Source organism: Limulus polyphemus, unplaced genomic scaffold, assembly GCF_000517525.1.
Source record: "Limulus polyphemus unplaced genomic scaffold, Limulus_polyphemus-2.1.2 Scaffold1898, whole genome shotgun sequence".
In the NCBI taxonomy this organism is placed as follows: domain Eukaryota; kingdom Metazoa; phylum Arthropoda; class Merostomata; order Xiphosura; family Limulidae; genus Limulus; species Limulus polyphemus.
This window is the reverse complement of record NW_013667508.1, coordinates 200,331-222,533: the sequence shown is the minus strand read 5'-3', so window position 1 is coordinate 222,533 and position 22,203 is coordinate 200,331. Positions and strand designations below refer to the sequence as shown.

The window sequence follows — 22,203 nt, the reverse complement described above, 5'->3', positions numbered from 1 at the left end:
TGGAGTTAACTAGTCTAAAATTATAATTTTATGTTAACTTGTAAATTAAAATACATGGAGTTACAGTCAAAATTATTATTTATGTTAACTTGATTAAAATCATGGAGTTACAGTCAAAATTATATTTTATGTTAACTTGATTAAAATCATGGAGTTACAGTCAAAATTATATTTTATGTTAACTTGAATAAAATCATGGAGTTACAGTCAAAATTATATTTTATGTTAACTTGAATAAAATCATGGAGTTACAGTCAAAATTATATTTTATGTTAACTTGAATAAAATCATGGAGTTACAGTCAAAATTATATTTTATGTTAACATGATTAATCTTTTTTTATATAGATTAAGATATTTGTTAATATAAGAGAATTAATTTCAAATGGATATTTCTAGTGTAATCTTATTTCAACAGTTCAGACTTTCCCTAAAGAAAACAGAGCTACACAAACCTTTTGCAATCCTTGTAGATACATTTCAACATGGGTTTTCCAGTTATAGTTCTTGGAATTGGTCAGGCTTCCAAGTTCTTCTAATGTCGGAGGTTCCCACTGCTCAGCATTAGCTCGTCGAAGGGTTTCCTCTGTTACCTACAGAAATATATATTATTGATGATATGAAGATAAACTAATTTTTTGTTGAAATGGGTATGAAAAAATAGCTCATTTCTTTATATTACAGTCTTTTTTTAATTCTTGCTCTTTATTATATTTTACATTTTTTCATTTATTGCTGAAGACTGCTTTGATTATTTTGTCAGTATGGTAAAAAAAATATTCAATCTGGAAAAATGGAAATTGGATAATCACTAATGCTCTCAATATAAACAAACAATAATGACTCATAAATAAAATTAGCACAAAAGAAAGAAGAATAAATAATAAAACTGAAGTAAAAATCAAGATAATATTGCTAAAAATTAACAAACAATGAAGTAAACAAAACTAGCAAGAACAGACACACAATAAGCCTTACAAAAATGTTTTCATTAAATTAATAAAAGAACAAGTATTGGTTAATTGAAGTTTGTGGTTTGTTTATCAGATTCTGAGAATATGGTGTTAGAAACAGTTTTAAGTAATCAAGTTAAAACTATTGAGGTTGTTTGGTAATGACTAGTGCATAATCATAATTTAAACACATCTATAACACCCTTGTAAATTTGATTAATTAGTCTGATACATTAGTAACAATTCTATTCTGGCCATTAAACTTAATAACATGGATGAAATTATTTTTCAACTGAAAGAATCAGTGGAAACTCTGGTACAACCGTCAGTTGTTATTATAATACATTGTTGTTAACTTCAGTTGTTATTATAATACATTGTTGTTAACTTCAGTTGTTATTATAATACATTGTTGTTAACTTCAGTTGTTATTATAATACATATAGATAATAGTTTGAGTCTGGTTTATTTAAATTCACTGAAAGACTTAATTATTCCATATATCTTTTTACAGAAAGTCACTGTCAAACATTCCATCAACTTCAAGAAAAATTGAAACTTTAAGAGATTATTAAAGTTTCAGGCTTGCCTCAGAATTCCCTAATTTTCAAACCAGTGTCTAACCATTTAATATCCCATGGTGATGTACTGCATTCTGGTATTCTTCACATGAAAAAAAACATCCCACCTCCTAAGCCTCCTCTTTCACTGATAGGCCCGGCATGGCCAGGTGGTTATGACGATCGACTCACAATCTGCGGGTCGTGGGTTCGCATCCCCGTCCCACCAAACATGCTCGCCCTTTCAGCCGTGGGGGGCGTTATAATGTGACGGTCAATCCCACTATTCGTTGGTAAAAGAGTAGCCCAAGAGTTGGCGGTGGGTGGTGATGACTAGCTGCCTTCCCTCTAGACTTACACTGCTAAATTAGGGACGGCTAGCGCAGATAGTCCTAGTGTAGCTTTGCGCGAAATTAGAAAACAAACAAACAAACTTTCACTGATAATGGACTCAAACTTACAGTGCTGTATACTTCAGCCCCATCTAACAAACTCAGTATTTCCTCTTCCTCCAAAACAAAGCAATACAGATATTGTGTTAAGTTCTGAGCCACCTTCTGAATATTATAAAAGTCCAGCATGTGAATGTAACTACTATAGTTACTATACTAGCAGTGCTACAACAGAAGGTAAGAGCAACACATCAGCAGGTTTCCCAAACTTGCAAAGCCTACACAATTTCTTTCCCATATCACCCGCAGATAGCGGTATTGACAAAAACATGAATGCTCATTACAGGTTTTAAGAAGTTTATGTTGACTGCTACGATGGGGGACCCTTAGAGGCTCATAGATCATGAGAGTTGGTCAAACACAACATTAAAAAATTTAAAAAAGGGTGTGGTAAAAAACAGTTTAGCTGAAAGTGTAAAAATTAATAGTAAGGATTTATTTAAATACATGTTAGGATGGGAGTAATGGGCTTTTGAGAGATAATAAAGGAAAGCTAATTTCTAACTATATTTGTACATGCTTGGGTTACTAAATTGTCCTTTTTCCTTGCACTGAATGATTCAATCATATATTTCCCCAAGGGTTTAAGGAGGTAAGGTCAAGATATGTGACCCATTTACTAATTATTTTTTTTTTTTTTTTATAAGTCCTTAAATAGTGGGTAGGTGCCAGAAGATTGAAAGTTAGCTAATGTTATTCCTCTGTTCAAGGCAGGTGATCAAAATTATAGAGGTTATTATAGGCCTATCAGTCTTATATTAGTGGTTGGAATAACTTTTTAAAGTTGAATAAAAAATGTTTTGCAAAGTCATTAAACAAAGTTTAAAATTTTTTTGGATAGTTAAAATGGTGTCACTAGGGAAAATTACTGTCTTAATTTTTTGACATTCATTGAAAAGGTTAATGTGCTTATGTAGATGAGAGTAAGATGTGGAGTAAGGAATGATTAAGAAATTGCTTAAATTTGCTGGTGACATTATAGTCTTGGGTGTTGCTGGGTGTGAGAACAATGTTGCTACTTTACAAAAGGATTTGGTGAATGAGGTGAATAAATGGCAGATTGTTTTCAATTAAAATAAATGCAAAGTAATGCGTGCGGATTATCATGATTTAAATTATAGGAATAAGTTTGATGGGAACAACCTTAACAGTATATGGGAAAAAAGGATCTTAGTGTTCTGGTTGAGAAATCACTTAAGACATTCAAGCAGTGTACTATTTCTAGTGGTAGGGCAAGTAGGATTTGAGGTTGTATCTATAGAAATATTGAATATATGCCTAGAGAGAAAATAATTTATATAGGTCACTATATAGGACTTATATTTCAGTAACGTGTTCAGACTTGGGCTCCTTATCTTAGGAAGAACACTGAATTGTTGGAGATTGTTAAGAAAAGGACAAACAATAAGACAGATTAAGATCTCTGAAACTGGTACGTCTTGAAAAAGAGAAGAATTAGATGAGATCTGATTGAGATGTTTAAGATTTTTAAAAGAATTGATAGTGTTGATGCATCATCGTTTTTCAAACTTAAGGGAGAAGATGGTAGGACAAGGAGACACAAATATACATTTTAATGTGGTAAGAGTCATCTTCAGCTAAGACACCTGAATGTTGGACCTTTGGGTTGGGTTACCTTTAGATGTGGTGGATGCAGTCAATTAAATGTAGGTTAAAGAAAGGTTTGATAAATATTTAAATGATAAGTACTAGCTTTCTTTAAATGTTGTTCTTTACAGTTTAATGGATAGGAGAACCTTTGTTATTTTTAAATGTTATGCAATGTTATATTAAAACAAAATCTTACAGAAAACAGTTGCTTGCAGTTAGTGATCATGTAGCTTAAGCATTCATGTGCAGCTCGGTTCTCATTAATCTCCCGTTGGTCTGGAACTCCTACGGTTTTCCTTCGTCTTGGGCTGGCACTAGCACTTCTTGGAATGGTGAGGTGAAACAGCGATGGTGCAAAGCATACAGCGAGGTTTGTTGCTGTCATCTGCGAGTAGAAACAAGTCATCTGAATAAACAATACATCTAATTTATCATAATATAACAATTTAAGTATAGCTTTTTATTTTTTTATGAAAGCTTGAAGTAACATGTACAACCCTCCGTTTTCTTCTATCAGCAGAAGGTTTAGAATATAGACACATCAACCTGTTATGAGAGTGAATATTATATTCATGGTTATTTGTAATAAATGTTTCCTAGACTCTAATTTGATTTTCAGAGAAATTTTTAAAATCCCAAACATATAGATTATGAATCTTTAAAATATTTTCCAAATTATATTTCTTATCCTAAGTACCTTAACTTGACTTTACATATATCCTGTACTTCACTCTTTTTTTTTATTTGCCTTCTCATGACATTAAGTAACTAATTCTTTCTTATTTACCTGGTTTTCATCACAACACTGAGAAACCTCTTGAAGGAATGTGAGCAAAGACTGGAGTACCTCACGATTTTCATCAGGCATCAATAGAATAGCAGCCTGTACTGCTTCTTTCTGATTCTCAGTTGGGATATCTGCAGAACAGGAAAGAAAAGAAACATTTAATTAAAGCTGTTGTTACATTGTAAAGGTAAAGTAATAAATATTCTTTATAAAGTTTCATTTAAATTTATTCAAATATGTGCTTTAAAAATCAGTAAATGTAGCATAAATGGGCGTTAAATTCTAGTAGCTCCATTTATCAGTCTCAGAGCAGTATTGCAAGCTAAGGTACTCAGGTTTATATCCTGGTTAAGGCAGATTTCTTAGCATTCTGCTTCATTATATTGGCACTCAAATAGTGGTTGTCTCACCCTCTTAGGGTAACTTTAACAGCGAAGGTGGTGAATTAAACCACTTGTGTATGTGTTTGGTTTAGCAATTGGCCGTGTTAGTGTATGAACTAAAAGTATGATATTCTATGTTGTGTGATAGTGGCTTAAAGATGGTGGGCTGTGTTTTACTGAAGGTTCAATGATTAGTCTTAGTATTAGAGGGGGAGGGATATTAATGGTTACATGGTACTTTATTCCTGGTGGCTCAGTTGGTAAAAAGTTGGTAAAAGTCCATGTTCAAGAACAGGTTTCTTAATGTCATGATTCATTATAATACTATGACAGCTTTAATACACAATATAAACAAATAAACAACACACAAAGATTTGTTTTACTTTGAAACAATTCTCAATAACTGTACTTCTCCAAGTTCTTTTTTTTTTGTTTTATTGCTGTACAAAAAAACTAGAGAACCAAGCAGACAAAAGTCTTTATCTCAACACATTACACCATATATATATATATATATAGTGGTCTGTATGTTTTGTTTTTCCTTTCTTTTTTTAAGAATGAGATGAAACAAGAAATAGATCGAAATTATTAACATCCAACTTTTCATATAGATATTGGTGGGAAATTAATACCACAAAGGAATCATAGTTACCAGTCACGCCATCTAGTGAAAGTTGTTGAGCACCTTGTTAAATTTTTAGCTATACATACATTTAATTTGTGACACTTTTTTTCTTTCTTTCTTTTACAAAAACTCTTAATAATTTGATGATGGTTTAACATTTAATATTTTATTAGTCTGAAGAGCAAATTCCAAATAATCACTTTAAAAGATAAGTTTTTGTACAAAACTATTAATTAATTGTATACATATAATTGAACATAAAACTGTCAACTGCATTTATATTAGTAATGACTTAAATAAGCAGAGGAAAGATAAGAAAACTAAACAGCCAACTAGCTGCAACTTCATACTTACACTGAAAGATGCTGATGAAGGTTTCTGATAGCTTATTGGTTAATAAAGCATCTGGAAGTTCTCTGAAGTATTGCTTCAACATGTCTGCAACATCATAGGGTTGCTGGTCTTCATAACTTATGTTTTCTGGATTGGATTCGTTCAGGTTTCTCAACTTCTGAATTCGTGATCGGACTCCAGACTTTCGGAAAAGACCAACAGCATTTACTGCTGTCTTCTGAAGGTAGCGCATGGCAGCTTGAATAGAAGGAGGTAGAGGCTGACCAGTCTTTTGAAGAATCAAAAGCAATGGTACTCCAAACACTACCTTATCTGTACCAAATTATATCAGAACACATTAGTTAATGAAAGGGCACACTGGAATTTGTCAAAAACAAATTAACAATTTTATATATTCTAAAAAAAAAAACACAGCCACATCCATCAATTCTTTTCGGTTGGCTATTATCATCCTTTGGTATTTTTTCTTTTAATATATTCCTGTACACAAAATATACAATGTATAGGGATAAATTGAAATATAACTTAACTATTAATGTAGTGACACTTTTAAAGTACCTTTGTAGTCTGGGGTGCGGATCTTTTTGATAAATTTTGGTACTCCCCAGTTCCATCCGGTTCGGCTTGTAGGGTTGTACTTTTCCATCAGAGATGTCATTTTAAGAAGGGCTAACTTTCTTAATTTCATTAACTGGGATGCTGATAAGCTACTAATATGAAGGCCATGTGATGTAACTGTCCGAATGTTTATGGAACTTTGACGTCGAATTGAGGGGAACCAATGCCATCTTGTTTGCGATGCTGAGCTGCACCTGATAATTAATAAAAGAAAAATATACATACAAGCACAATAACACAGTTTGTCCTTTAACCAAGTCTGGAATATTCACTTAGGAAACTGTATACATCAAAATATCCATATAATCTTCATACTTGTTGCTTTAGAAACATCGATGCAACATTTAAAAAAATCTGAAGAAAACTAATAAATACCAAGCCTGAAAAATCAAAAGAAATTGCATAAAATATTAGATTTAAGTGCTAACTGATTATCTATGGAATTTAACTATTTTTCATCACTTTACAACCATAACTAATTCAGAAAGTTTATAGGTGAAAATAAAATGAAACATAAGTAACTAACATAATTGTGAAAGCATATATTAGTCTAAAATTATTAGTAGGAGCTCTACAAAATATATGCATCTGGAAACTACATAAAACTCCTTTATTTCTAGATTTTATATACTTCATAAGTACATTATTCTTTATTATAAGCCATTTAGCTTGTTCAACTTACAAAGAACTTCTAGTCAGAGATGAGCCAACACCAGAGTCTCGTCTTTCTCTTGTGCTCAACATCAACCTCTCACCTTCGTCCTGAGAGCTGAGTACTTCAGTGTCTAAGTCCTCTGAAATGAATGATGTATAGAATATACACTCTGGGCATTCTTGTTCATCATTTATCTGATCTAATAAAGGTGCTAAAAATACAAGTATTTCTTATTTACTGACATTTTAGTGGTATTATTGCAAACTCCAAACTTGGACATTTCCCTGTAAATAGTTAAAGAATTTAAACAGTAAAACAGTATTCTGACAATGACAGAATAAAGATGTAAATCGACAGAATAGGATAATAACTACATAAGGTTTCAATGTCCATAATACCGTGAAGCAATATGAATTGAATGCTTGGAAAAAGGTTTTAGCAAACAGAAGTAGCTTTACTTGATGAAAGCAAATGAGATCATGCCAAAAAATTTCACCTTCTACACCTATTGAAGTATACTGGATAAATTAGTAATTACATCAATATTTCCATTTTTTTTCCTTTTTGAAAGTCTAAAACATGTATAGTATTTGAAATATTAATTTATGGCATTTTAAAGAAAATTAACATGAAACATTGAGAAAAGATCAGATGTGTTTTTCTTCTCACCATCTTATTTCAGTAAAATTCTACTAAAGAAGGCTAAAATTTATAGACATAGCAAAATACTAAAAAAATATTACTGAAATGCAAAATACCTCTAATATTTCTATTCGGCTTGTTGCTTGACTGTTCAACTGAAGTTGTTCGACTGAGAATAATTGTTGGAGGAGGTACATTGCTAATCTGTATAGCCTGTTCTTCACCTCCTTTTTGTTTAGAGATCTCTGTTGGCAACTGCTGAGCTGATTTAGTGAAAGAACTACAGTCACTGTCTTCTTTATTAATGTTTTTATTATCAATATTAGATCTGTTTTTTCCTAATTTTCCATTGTTGTCTTCTTTGAGAAAGATGTTCTCATCTTGGTTATTTTGTCTGGCAGAATGCTCTTCTTTTAGATCTTCTGTAACATTGCTGTTTGTATCTTTGCCATGATGCCACAGCTTTGGTGTAGATGATTCTGAAGTACTAGCAACATGCAAGTCAGTCTCCTGATGTCTTTGCCACCTTTTTCTGTATTGCACTTGAGGTGTGATATGTTGACTCTCTTCAGAACCTTCTCCTTGAAGAGAACCTTGGTCAGATGCAGAGTCTTGTGGAGTTTTGTGACAAGAGAGTTGTGGAGAAGGTGCCAAACTACTTGGTGAGCTGCCATCTGCTTCACTGCCTTGTGATGAATCATTGGCTACCTCATTTGCGATAAGTTGCTCACCAATCACTAAACCTTCACGATTCTTCTTTTTACGTTTTCCTTTGAGACTTTCAATTCTTCGTAATAAAGCCTTTGCACTATCTTTAAATCTTTCACTCCCACTACGACGAAGGCTTTCTAAGCTATTTTCTGAAAAATCTGATGACTTCTCAGAACCACAACTAGTTGATCCTCCTGAACCAGATGTAAAATGATCTTCATCCAATGGGACACACAAGAAATCACTGGTTATATGTTCTTCAAAGTTGGATAAATAGGCTACTCTTGGACTATCAGGACTACTCTGATGATCATCCATAAATACACTATCATGGCTACTTGTGAAGAGGTCATTGTCTGGAAAAAATTGCTCTGTAGGAGATGAGTGTTTCAGATGTTTATTGACAGCAATGCTAACTTCCAGAGGTGAAGGAATTCGAGACCATCTACGACTAGTACGCTGAAATTGCCAGTTTTCACTAAGTGCACATTGTTCTTCATCACTTTCTTCTGGAGGCTGAATCTAAGAACAGCATCAAAATGTTCTAATTCCAGCAAATATGAACAAAATATTCAAATAAACACATTGTGATTTTCAAATAAGTGTACTGAGACTGTTAGATTACAAAGTAGAAATATACTGAAATAATCTATTTGTCATTACTTTCTTGTTTTAGAAATACTTCAAAATACTGTCATTCTCCATAAACTCATTTTTGACAATGCTTCAGACAGTTAACAAACTGTAGTCTAAAGCAATTCTTCCCTCAACCACTATAAACAGGCAAATAATATGTGATATTACCATTTCCTTTTTTTAATGTGAAAGCTCAATCACAATAAACACACCAGGCATTAATCAAGATCTTATGAGACCAAACTGCATTTTGAATATTTTAAACACAAATATAATATATTTTGTCTTTTCCTTTTCTGAACAGTAATATCTGTTAAAATCACGAGTATTTTTTGAAACAATAATCAATATAACATACTGAAACTAACAGGAAAAAATCAACACTACAGAGTTAATCTTTTATAAATCAAAAACCAACACTCATTAATTGATTAAGAAATGAAAAATCTGAATATTGAACAATTTAATTTGTTTCTTATTCAGATAAATATTTAGATACCCTACATTAAAGTAAATACATGAAAAATATCGACAGTCCTATAAAGAGGATTAAATTCTACATTTATTCGTATACACTGATGTACACTGGCAACAAACTTACAGATTTCCGTGGCAGGTTTTCTACCTTCATTTTTGCACACTTGTTCAAAATGTTTAGCCGTCTGTGAAGAAATCAAATAACACCATGTTAAGATGAACTCACTGCTAACAAACTTTACTCTTATTGCTTATCTTTAAATCTGAAATATCTAATGATATCTAAGAGGGTATCGAACTGCTGAAACAATGCATTCTAATCTTTATAAGTAAGAACATATGAAAAGTATATTTAAATACCTATAGTTATTACCATATTGATTTTTAGTTTTGGTCTGAATAAGTAGCTTGCTCTGATCAGAAGTTAATATTAGAGACTATATAATATGTTACCATAACTCCCTGCTAATTCAGATCACCGGCTTAGCACCTACAACAAACTTCTATTGCTTTGCTGGAAAATCATAACAGTAATAACTACCTTATATAGAATAATATAGTATGCTTAGACAATTTATATGTTACACGTGTTAAAGGAAAGAACTGTTAATGTTGCTTAGTAACATTGTATCAATCCTTTCAACTGTGTTAGAGGATGTGTAAAGTAACTAGAATAATATAAAAACATGGGATAATTAAACTATTATTCAAATAATCAACAGTTAAAAATAAAAGATGAGAGGTAATGACATGAATGACTAGGTTATTTAACCTTGCATAAATATTTAAAGTAGTAAGATGAATAAACAGGTCTGATTATAAATAAACATACAGAAAGCTTAGTTAAATAACTTGGACCATCATGAGTATTTCATTAGAGAAGTCTTTAAGACAATAATACTATAAAATAACTTACCTGATTAATGCTTGAATTGAATCAGGATCAAGGAATTTATGATCTTCTTGAACACTACTGATATTAATTGAAAAATGTCCATCTGTTAAGGCAGAAATTAAAATAATCAGTTATCACATATTTGTAAAGTTTGTATGGTTGAGTATTCCAGATAATGTTTTCTATAACTTACATTTCCCACGTTTAGATTTTACCAGCTCTGATATAAGTTTACAAGTTATTACCAATACCACAGGATATAATAAAAACATTAAGCATACTTAAAACAATAGCTGCAAACAACTATTATTTTATTAATTTTGCCCAGAAACTGTACCCAATTACATGTAGTATCCAGACATTTCTGCAAGTTGAAATACTCAGTAGAAACTCCCACCATAAAATTCATACATAATGCTATTCATATGAATTATTATCAAATGTTTATTGATATAATTTGTCACACTATCTGCACTATGAAGTCACGCTAAAAAAAAGCCTATTCATTGAATTTTATAGCAATTTAAATTTTAGAAAAATCCATAAAACGATAAAATCCTCAGATCTATTATTTCCTAACATGTACCAAAGACAATTGCAAAACACCTGTTTTTCACATGTAGAATTTGCCACCTATCACAGTAATTTATTATCTAATGAAATACTGCAAGTAAACTTTAGTATTAAAAGTTTTAGGGCATCCTATATCATTGCTACAACTGATATAAATCAATCTTTCCTCTAAATAACCTGTGAAGATCCTGGTCAATTACTGATATTGTTTTTCTCCATAAGCACAATCTCATATTACTGGAAAACGTACTATAAATATAATTAATATGCCAGATTAAGTTTTGATGTAATTTATGAATTGACAATGTTAGGTACAAGAGAATTACATAACCATTAGGTACATCGTAAGAGTTTTGGTTTTGTTTTCATTATAACACAGACAATCTTACAGACAAAGCAGTCATTTTTGCATTCATATTGTTACTGGATCGTTGATGTTTCGTACCCAGAAATTAACAGCACAAAGCTGAGCTGTATTGACCATTGTAATTTTTCTCAAACATATGTTGTTGTTTTTATATTTAAGGTATTAAAAATGTTCTTTTTTATTATTCTACTAGTAGAACATATTAGTGGGTACCATCTATAATTACTCTGGGGCTAGTTATTTTATATTCATTTAATAAATATAAAAACACAAACTGTTAAACACCAATCATACTGGCAAACATCTCTGTGTGGTACAAATACTAAACAAAATATACAGTGTTGGTAAAAAATTAAAATGATTACAAACGCTGTGAAAAAAAATATAAAAATAAAAATCAGTCAACCAAAAGGTCATCTGGATGAAACGACGAGATTTTTTATAGCTTTTTTAATCATATGAATTATTTTTTATGAGGTACTGGGTGGGTTTAAACATAATTTAAAATTTTCTAACAAAGAAACATAAAAACGTCAATTTATAAAAGTACTACTTCTCCAGCTTTGATGTTTAATAATAAAATTTAAGTTCTTAAAAAAACAAATATTATATTAAAACACAGTATGTGCCTTCTCAAACTGGTATTACACAGTAACATATTTTAGTATATACTTCTGAAGTTTATCTTACTCTATGTAAACGTTTCCACGGGCGTCATTAAGCCTGAATCTGCCAAGGGCTATAAATTACAATTGTTCTTAACGTCCCGTTCTCACAACAGTAATAATAAGACCACATCAGTGTACACTTACCCACAGTAACCATAACTTCCATAGCAGGTTGTAAGCACCTTTTCATATTAGTTTGTCTAGTTGAAATATCATACAACCACTGACTGACACGAGCTGTGTTTTCTTTTATAGTCCAGCCAGCGATGTATTATTGTCTGAACTCTTAACTCCGCAAGCGCACCTCTACAGGTTGTCCTGGCAACCGACAACTAGAGGCCTTTGCTAAATGCAGCAAGAGCAAAGTTGGAAGGAAACTAAGTTGGCCAAAGTAGGCGGAAACTAATGAGGTGTACAGGGTATATTCCGTCAGATAATGTTTACAAATAATGTACCAATTCAATCCTATTTTGATGTATGTGAACTACAATATAATGAGCATTAGAGATAAACACGAGTGAAAATAAAGATAAAAAAGGAACATGATCTGCTATTTTTTACCTTAATTTCAATCTGTTCGTTTCGATTCTTTTAACTCCAGCTATCAGATTCAATTTATTCAAACTGAGTCATTATTTTGTACCAAAAAAATTCAATATAAGTTGCAGAAATGAAAAATGTGGGGGACTGCTTCCTCTTCCAAAGATTGAATATACCAGAAAAGATGCTAATTCCCAAAGGTTAGCTAAAATTGTGTATTCCAGTACGACCACATAATATTAGTTATTTGCAAATTATAGTGTTTTGTTTATTTGTATAAGCGCAAGTCATATAAATCAAGTATATGTGTTTGGTGTTAATGAACAGTTTTGCAGTTTTATTCGACATCAACACAGAATTAAAATTAAGTAATAGTTTGATATCTTTGTCACCTATGCGGTTTTAACCACATTAATCTTGTAGACTTCAAAAACGTAGGTTCACAACGGTGATAATTGTTTGTTTTTGAATTTCTGTATCTGAGATAGCAGTCTCTAATTTTGAAGTGATAGACTAGAGGAAAGGCAGTTAGTCAACACCACCCACCGCCAACTCTTGGGCTACTCTTTTGCTAACGAATATTGGAATTGACCGTCACATTATAACGCCCTCATGACTGAAAGGGCGAACATATTTAGGGGATGGGATTCGAACCTGTGTCCTTCAGATTGTGAGTCGAGTGCCCTAACCTCCAAGCCAGCCAGGCTTACTGTGATAACTATATCATAGTCATCTTACAATTACTGCTCACAAAACTACTACTTCCGAGTCCTACATAAGATAAAACCAGAAAGTTACAAGTTAAGGAACACAGTTTTATGCGTGATCTGAAGTCAGTCCGTTAGATATCTTGTTAAAACGTGTCTAGTTTGGTAGTTTAACCAATGAAACAGGTAAAGATATACATACCAAAGACAACCCTATTTTAGTAAATACGCATTCGTCGTAAATTAATCAATTTAAAAACATCAATAATGTTTTTTGTTGTTGTTTTCATGAACAACAGATTGTCTTTTAAGATTAAATCTAGGGGTTATAAATTCTACGGAGGACTAGGTCCCCGTGGATGCTCTTAGATTTTTCGAAAGTGAAAAAGTAATAATATTTGGACTGTTATTGGATTATACTGTAACTTTATAGCATCTACACTAAAAGTATAACACTCGTACTTTATTATAAAGTTCTTATAATCTTTTTTGGGAAGATTTCTAGAAGGAGGTGGGGGGGGGGGTTCTTTTATCCTTCAGAATTGGCATCTCTAGCGAACAAGACTTGATATAAAGACATTTGTTTTCGTTATATGGTTCCTGTACTTCTGGGTATTCTATAAGATAACGTTAGATCAAATATTAAGGAACAAAGACGTATGCATATATATATGACGTAATTTGTACCTAATCTAAGTTACATCGACAAAATAACATTGTGGGAGAGCGTAATAATACTGAAGATGGGGGGGGGGGGAGTTTCCACAAGAAACCTGCTATATGCCTTAAATTAAAATACAGAATAAAATGCAAACAATAACCTCTAGGGAGTTGCACTAGTTTCTACGTTAACGTGTTTATTTTGAATCAAATATTTCCAAGTCGATGTCAGAAGAAACACGTGCTAATCCTGATGATCTGGAATCGCATAATTATGACTCTTTACGATCAATTTACACAAGCATCTGAGAAAATATTAACAATAACTGTTTATGAAAATTCTAATATATCGTTTAGAAAGCATAACATAAAAAAATAGTCCTAGTAAGGACTCGGGAGTAATTTAATTTAGAGGTGTTTAATAACAACTGGTTCTGTATCTGTTATAAGATAACAAAAGTCGCTTATATGGCTGAGCAAATCCAAAACAAGACGAGTGCTTGGATTAATATTCCAATCATAATTGAAAGAATATTGCCCAAATATTTTACCAAAGGTATGGGAAATACGTTCTTGATTATCAAAATGAGGATTTGGAAACGACATGTGTTAGAGAAAAAGGCAAAAAGTACATCGAAAAAATAGAATACTATTAGTATTTTCGGCTAGCTCTTGTGTATAGCTTTGCTCGAATATCCGATCTTACCTTTCAGAGATTAGTAGAGTGTTTTTGTAATTTTTTTGTATAAATTTTATTCCAAAATAGAAACACCTTCAATTAAAACAATAAAGCATCAGTTATACTTCTTCCAATTCTTATTTACTTCGCTACAAATCGGTGTTTCAATCATTTCAATTACATTTCAAATATTAGACGTAAAGTAAATTTATAACTCTTAAATAAATGTTATTTATTGTATTGTACGTTAAAATTGTCGTAAACTACCCTGTTTCTGTGATATTTATATAAATCTGATACTTTAATCGATATATAGTTTTTCTTAGATTTAATAAATGGGGCGCATAGCCAGGCGGTTAGGGCACTCGACTCGCAATCTAAGGGTCGCGGGTTCGAATCTTCGTCTCACCAAACATGCTCGCCCTTTCAGCCTTGGGGGGGGGCGTTATAAAGTTACGGTCAATCCCACTATTCGTTGGTAAAAGAGTAGCCCAAGAGTTGGCGGTGGGTGATGATGACTAGCTGCCTTCCTTTCACTGCTAAATTAGGGACGGCTAGCGTAGATAGCCCTCGTGTAAGCTTTGCACAAAATTCAAAACAAACAGCCAATTTAATAAATGTCATTGTAAAGCAACTGAAATCAAGTAACAATGTATTGTAAGAACGTTCAAGCTCTCTTGTATTAAAATGAATATACTGAGCACTTATTGTACGTCTATTTACATCACTAATTGGAATTTAGTTTTCTTTGAAGAATGCCTTATGATAATCTTCACGTTTCGTCCACGTGCCTGCTGTTGTCTCTTGCAACGTGACTTTGTCGCACATATGAAAGCATCCAATGGATGAATACATCAATATAATAAGGCTATTTCGAGGTCTTCAACTTAAATGTCCATTGTTACCTGCACGCTTTGGAGAAATTCGTATACTAGTGTAAAGGTAAGTAAAGGAATTTCGTCACGTGCCTCCACACTGTGTCAGCGTTTGGAACAATCACACCTACAGGACTTTCTATGTTAATAGAACATATAAATTATCTACCAACCAATCTTGTTAAAATACGCAACACAGACCAAAACTCTTAAATGGTATAATTAAAAACAATAAATGTATCGTGTTATGCATTAAAAAAGTAAATAACAATAGTTAAATGAACGTTTTACTCCATTTATTTTAACAAAGCAGAAAGATACTTATCAATAGTACGTATCTTCTTTTTATCTCAGAACTCTTAAAATTTAGATCGTACAAAGAATGAAAATGTCGGATGTATATACGATCATTTGTTGTTGATTTTTAGACTTTAACGCAAATATACACAAGTTATATGCTGATAGCTGTCCTTAATTCCGAACTGGTAGACTAGAGGGAAGACTATACAACAGTACCCACCGCCAACGTGAGGGACACTCTTATTTAATCTAATAGTGAGAAGCACATTTTTGTAGAGACAAGTCGCGAACCGTGAATCCGCAGATTCACATTCCAGGCAAGCTAACCATAAGGTTGCGCTTGGCCCGTTTAGCGACTTCAATAGATTTCAGCTTCGTGCTCCTAATCAACAAGCTAGTTACAAAAACAAACTGTCATAACATCTAGAATATTACTCCTTAATCAATAGATGATACCCTTCACCTAAGTTATTATTAATCAGATTTTGAATGCCTATATTAAACTCCCTGATAAAGTATAAGTTTAGGTTTCAGTTGATACACATAATGCCCTGCTTATTCAGATTGTAAAATTACAACTAAATGGCATATCTCAGTTAATTTCAGTTCAATATAGGGGTGGCATAAAACAATTTCGGCATATTTTCTCTTTTCAGTTCTATTCAAAAGGCATATCTGTGTGATACACATTTTCATCACTTACAACTCGGCATTTAAACCATGAATAAGATTTGTGTCCTATTTATTGGCTTTGCGAAAAATAAAGCATATTCGGGCTAATGCCCCATTAAACAGAAAATATAGGGGTGGGCAATAGCAAACCTCTAATAAAGATAATTTTTCCACATTGAATCCAATTATGTATGATTTTATGCCTTTTTTTCAATAAAATATGCATCACTCAAATGCTAAATTTTTTTAATTTTATCAAATGTCCCACTTTTTCCTGGTTCCTGGGGATACAAACGTATGTTCGCGATAACAAACAAACATGCACACGCTAGTAAATGTCGTGTTTGGTTATATTCTATGAGGCCTTTGTAAAATTAGTTGCATGCTATTTACAGCAACAGTTGACTTGATATACAACACATGTTAGAAATAACATTTTCTTGCCTATTGAAATAGAGAGGTACATACAAGGATTTGTTTGTTTGTGTTAGAGCAAAGCCACATTGGACTATCTGCTTTGTCCACTGCGGAGAATCGAACCTCGAATTCTAGCGTTGTAAGCCCATAAACTTACTGCTGTCCCACCGGGGGACACAGACCTTGATACTTTGGTATTACAGACAAGTAAAGAATTTTACCTTTAAAATTACAGATAACGTTATTAAGGACTATTCGAATATACGTTATTTGTATATTTGTTTATTAACTGTAAATGTTAAAGTGTTAAAGTGTTTACTTCTTTAACCTTCATTGGAACACAGTCTGTTAAAATAAGAAGAAAAAAAAAACAACAAGTTAATCGAATACGCAAGATGTTTAAGAATATACGCATAATATTTATGTTAAAACCAATAACAAATCCTATGCGTCTCAAGCATTTTTACGTCTGGGAAAGTAACAATGAAAAATACTTTACAACTATCGGTTAAATATCACGTTATATTCAGGAAGATTAGTTTTAAAAGGAGCAGAATAACCAACCGTTGAGCTTATGCGAAAACTTATAATTTACAAACCTTTTAAGCATTTAAATATTTGAACAATTCTACACAGATACCTGCAGTGCAGGTGAGAAGTAAAGATGGCGATTAATATACAGTCCAAGTTGCTAATATTAGGAAGTACATAAACGAATCTACGATTACATAAGTTTCTTAATTAGATCTTCAAAATTAACTAATCAACGGAAGCTTGAAAGAATATATCCAACATACCTTCGTAAATCTGGGAATACTGCGGAAATCCTGCTGCTCTGAGCCAATTGCAAGCTTCTATTGCCTCCAACTCTGAAAAAAAAATATATTGCAAAGTTAGATGATACTTAGGTTCTTAGAGGTTCTGAAACTATTTTAAGAAGATTCAAATTAGGTTCGTTATGAAGAAGAACGTACAGCAAGATGAAGAAAAAACGATATGTCGCCTAAGAAAACCTTTAAAAACCAACAATCAATTTTCATCATTATGATGCTATGGGTCGCACCTTTCTTCGTAATAGGCACGTTGAACGCACCAATACTGTTAATTAATGAAGCAAGGGGTCGCAAAAAAAAGGAATTCGAGACCACAAGATGTAGCATTTTTAAGTCACGAAACTGACTGGGGGGGGGGGGGGTGAAGAATTTGTCCTCAGTTATATATATATTATTAAATCTAATAAACGACGTTTTGATTTGTCATTCAGCATCACAACAGTTTAATCTTAACGAATGGAAGACATGTAATAGTGTAATTAATGCAAATGTTGCTAAATACACGATATTGTACTTCTGAGCTTTTTGGTAATTGCTGTTTAAACGATCAATAAAATGTTAGGTGTGTGTGTGTTAGAGAGAAAGAGAAACAATAACGCAGAAAGATAGATAGGTTGCAGAAGAATACACAAGTTCAGCAAATATAGAAAGATGTTAATACAGGCTTCATATCATAGCAACCTACGTAATAGATCAGAATTTAAATGAATCAGGTTATGTACATGGCTAACTTATGACATTGTTCTTCCTTATATTGATTAAAATACATTGTTTTGGTATCGAAATCTCAGTAACATCTCACAGCTCAGGAGATTTAGTTTGTTTGTAATTAAGCACATAGCTACACAATGGGCTATCTGTGCTCTGGCACCACGGGTATCGAAACCCGGATTCTAGCGTTGTAAGTCTGCAGACATACCACTGTGCCACTGGGGGGGGGGGCTTACACTTAATCAGACAGATGAATGTTCCTTGTGTGTCTGATAAACAGGATTTATCATGAATTATGGTTTATTGAACGCTTTCTATTTACAACTTGTTATAAAATTACACCATCATCAAATAACATTGATTTTTCAATAAATCATGACGAGAAATGGGTTGCAAGATTAACTCATAAATAATTTTATAACGTAAAAGGACGCTTGTTTAGTTGGAGAACTTGTTAAAGCCCAATAAGTGCGCGCTTAAATCTGCACATTTATCTGAGATCGCAATTTCTTAAGCTTTCAAGTATAATGAATGGAAGGTTAGAACAACTAAAAATCGTGTCATTTTGTTTACGGATAACAAACTGTGCAATAATATAAAGACAACATGCATAACAGTGGTTAGCTTGTCGGGCTGCGGATCGAAGGAAATAGGGTTCGAAGTATGATGCCTCTCAACACACTCGACACTTTCACTTGTGTTGAAATAGTAACAGTCAACTACGTTCTTTGGTTCAAAGAACAGGATAGAGCCCTTGTAGCAGTGATGAACCCTAGTTAGTGCTAAAGACGTTGATATGAAATATATTTGGTTATATTGGACAACATAGCTCATGGTCAATAATATATATATATATTCGCTTTCGGTAGTTCTCTCGCTTAATCCATGTTTCTTAATGCGTCCAATTATGATGCTTGAAAACATAGTAAATAAATACATTTGTACGCCATCTAGTCTTTCTTTTCATCAATATACAACTATTGACGTCATCTCCCTTTTTTTTTTCTTCAAAATATTGGGAAAATTAATTGTGTCGGTCTAATAATTAGTGAACAGACATTGCTGACTCACGAAACTCATAAAAACATGTTTTGTATTTTGAAAATATTATTTTACGATTCTTTGGTAAACCTTTTTCGATAATCTCACGACAAGATTTAATTATCTATCCAAAACTTACGAGTTTCATCAGATGTTTGATTTAAAAATTTACCGCTAAACCTTTTCGCTGTATTTTGATAATGCGATTTAACCATCTATCCCATACTTAGGCTTTCATACCAGTTTCGTCACGTATTTGATTTAAAAAAAAAAGACCAAATGTAGAAAGTTATTCCTCTTAATACGTATTATAAAGGTATGACAAATGTTTGTAAAAGTCTTCTAAGCAAACATATTTCGAAGAATACCTTGAAGAAAAAAAAAGTTCTTAAATCCGAAATCGCTCGTTTTCGTCAGTCCTAGTGACAAATGAAAAAAGGGCACACTGATCAGTAAAAAGTTTAATTGAAAATAAAGAGGAACTTTAATCATACTTGTATGTTACCACGTCGTACATAAAATATGATAAACGGGAGTATGACATGGCCTGGTGGTTAGGTTTTGAATCTTGATTCGTAATCTGCGGATCGGAAGTTCGAATCTCGTCCCTAAACATATTATTTCAACAGTTAGGGCAATATGATGCAAAATTCAACAAAACAAACAATTTGTTATTGTTATTTGTTATTAATTACAAAGCTATACAAAGGGCTATCTGTGGTCTGCCCGCCACGGGTATCGAAATCCGGCTTCTAGCAGTATAAGACCGGAGATATACCACTGTGCCACTGGGGGAGGGGGGATGTTTAATTGATTAAGTAGCTATCTCCTTAGTCTATATTAGAAAACCCAGGGTGTTTGTTTGTTTCAGACATTCGCACAAAGGCTATCTCCGTCCTCCGTCCATAACTTTGAACTGAAAGATTAGAGAGAAGGCAACTAGTCAGCAGTACCCACCGCCAACTATTAGACTAATAGAATATTGGTTTGACTGTCGCTCTTACAACCCCAAAGTGCAGAGCACAATTTTATTATTTTTACTTTTTTTTTGTAATAATAGAGGGTGAATGATGTACATTCGAATCTATAGCCGGGCACTCTAACCAAAGCCACACAACAGACTATTTATATTCAGGTCCACTACGGGGAACTCAACTCCAGATTGTAGCGTTATAGGTGCGTAAACTTACCACTGACCCATTGGAGGGTAATTAGGCGATACTCGGCCCAAAACCCATTGTGGAATTGATTCATAAAATGGTGTTAAGAGCAACGGAAAAGCACCACACTCTTGTTTTCCTTGATAATCTTTTTTTGAAATAATATTTCAGAATGTAGTGAGTTTTATACACCAAAACTTAACATTATATTACACCCAGAAGTGTAACTACATAAAAAAGTAATCAAGTCCCCTACATTTATTCCCTTTGTCGGCAATTCTGAAGTTTGTCAGGCACTTTGGGCCTGTTCTCATGGCTCATCCCTCCCCTCGCAATTTCGGGTTGTGGTCTGGTATGGCCAGGTGGTTAGGGCGCTCGACTCGCAATCTGCGGGTCGCGGGTTCGAATCCCCGTCACACCAAACATGCTCGCCCTTTCAGCCGTGGGGGAGTTATAATGTGACGGTCAATCCCACTATTCGTTGGTAAAAGAGTTGGCGGTGGGTGGTAATGAATTAGCCGTCTTCCCTCTAGTCTTACACTGCTAAATTAGGGACGGCTAGCGCAGATAGCCCTCGTGTAGCTTTGCGCGAAATTAAAGAAACAAAAACCAAAAGTCACCTAGTTTATTTTATCATTATTTTAAACATTGAGCAGCACAAAGAATAAACAATTAGCGGAAAAAATACCAAAAATCAGTATGCAGCTTAATATTTTGACAGTTGTATTTATCAAGTGTGAATAAAGCTAGGTGTTACCCATTTTCTCGTCAACACAATAATAACATAAAAAATATCTCGTCTACGTATAGTTAGTAGAATTGAAAACATGAAACGTTTAGAGGGCTTCAACGAAAACACCAGTCTGACAATAAAATGTAATATACAAGATATTTACGCTCCCATCCCTCCGACTTTTGTTCTGAGCGGAAAATAAGCAACCACCCCCCCCCCACCCCCCCAATTACTTCTTTCAAACAAATCCAATATTCCGACAAATTATCCATGTCTTTACTATGATTTGTCGAGGTTTGTATCCATGACTACTATGACTAGTTAATTAGATTTCTCAAACAAATTGAAATTATTATGTTTGTTTCAAATTAAGCACAAAGCTACATATTTTTTGCCGTTTTACATTATGTCACAACATAGATAACTGTTCAGTAAATAAGTATACAACAAAAAGCAACTTAATTCTAGTTGCTTTTACAAGGATAACGTGAAGATCAGATTGTGATGTGATCAAGTGAATAGGATGATCACGATCATATTTCTATTTTACAAGGATAACATGAAGATCAGATTGTGATGTGATCAAAGGAATAGGATTATCACGATCATATTCCTATTTTTACAAGGATAACGTGAAGATCAAATTGTGATGTGATCAAGTGAATAGGATGATCACGATCATATTCCTATTTTTTCTAAAATTAAGGGTTCGATTCCCCTCGGTGGACACAGAAGATAGCCCGATGTGGCTTTGCTGTAAGAAAAACACACACACTCATAAATGAGGCCCGGCATGGCCAGGTGGTTAAGGCACTCGACTCGCAATCTGAGGGTCGCGGGTTCGAATCCCTGTCACACCAAACATGCTCACCCTTTCAGCCGTGGGGGCGTTATAATGTGACGGTCAAT

The 22,203-nt window shown here is 33.2% G+C and overlaps 1 protein-coding gene across 1 annotated transcript in view; it reads right to left on the bottom strand.

Annotated features, from left to right (window-relative positions):
* The window catches only part of LOC106465296 (rho GTPase-activating protein 7-like), a 116,388-nt gene that overhangs the window by 8,278 nt on the left and 85,907 nt on the right, over positions 1-22,203 (bottom strand). Inside the window, exons 5-14 of the mRNA XM_013925502.2 lie at positions 17,614-17,685; positions 10,380-10,461; positions 9,588-9,648; positions 7,756-8,872; positions 7,025-7,136; positions 6,283-6,536; positions 5,725-6,036; positions 4,363-4,493; positions 3,772-3,960; positions 455-592 (exon numbers count right to left, since the gene is read on the bottom strand). Coding sequence (XP_013780956.2) covers positions 455-592; positions 3,772-3,960; positions 4,363-4,493; positions 5,725-6,036; positions 6,283-6,536; positions 7,025-7,136; positions 7,756-8,872; positions 9,588-9,648; positions 10,380-10,461; positions 17,614-17,685 — 2,468 coding nt within the window. The remainder of the gene's footprint in view (positions 1-454; positions 593-3,771; positions 3,961-4,362; positions 4,494-5,724; positions 6,037-6,282; positions 6,537-7,024; positions 7,137-7,755; positions 8,873-9,587; positions 9,649-10,379; positions 10,462-17,613; positions 17,686-22,203) is intronic.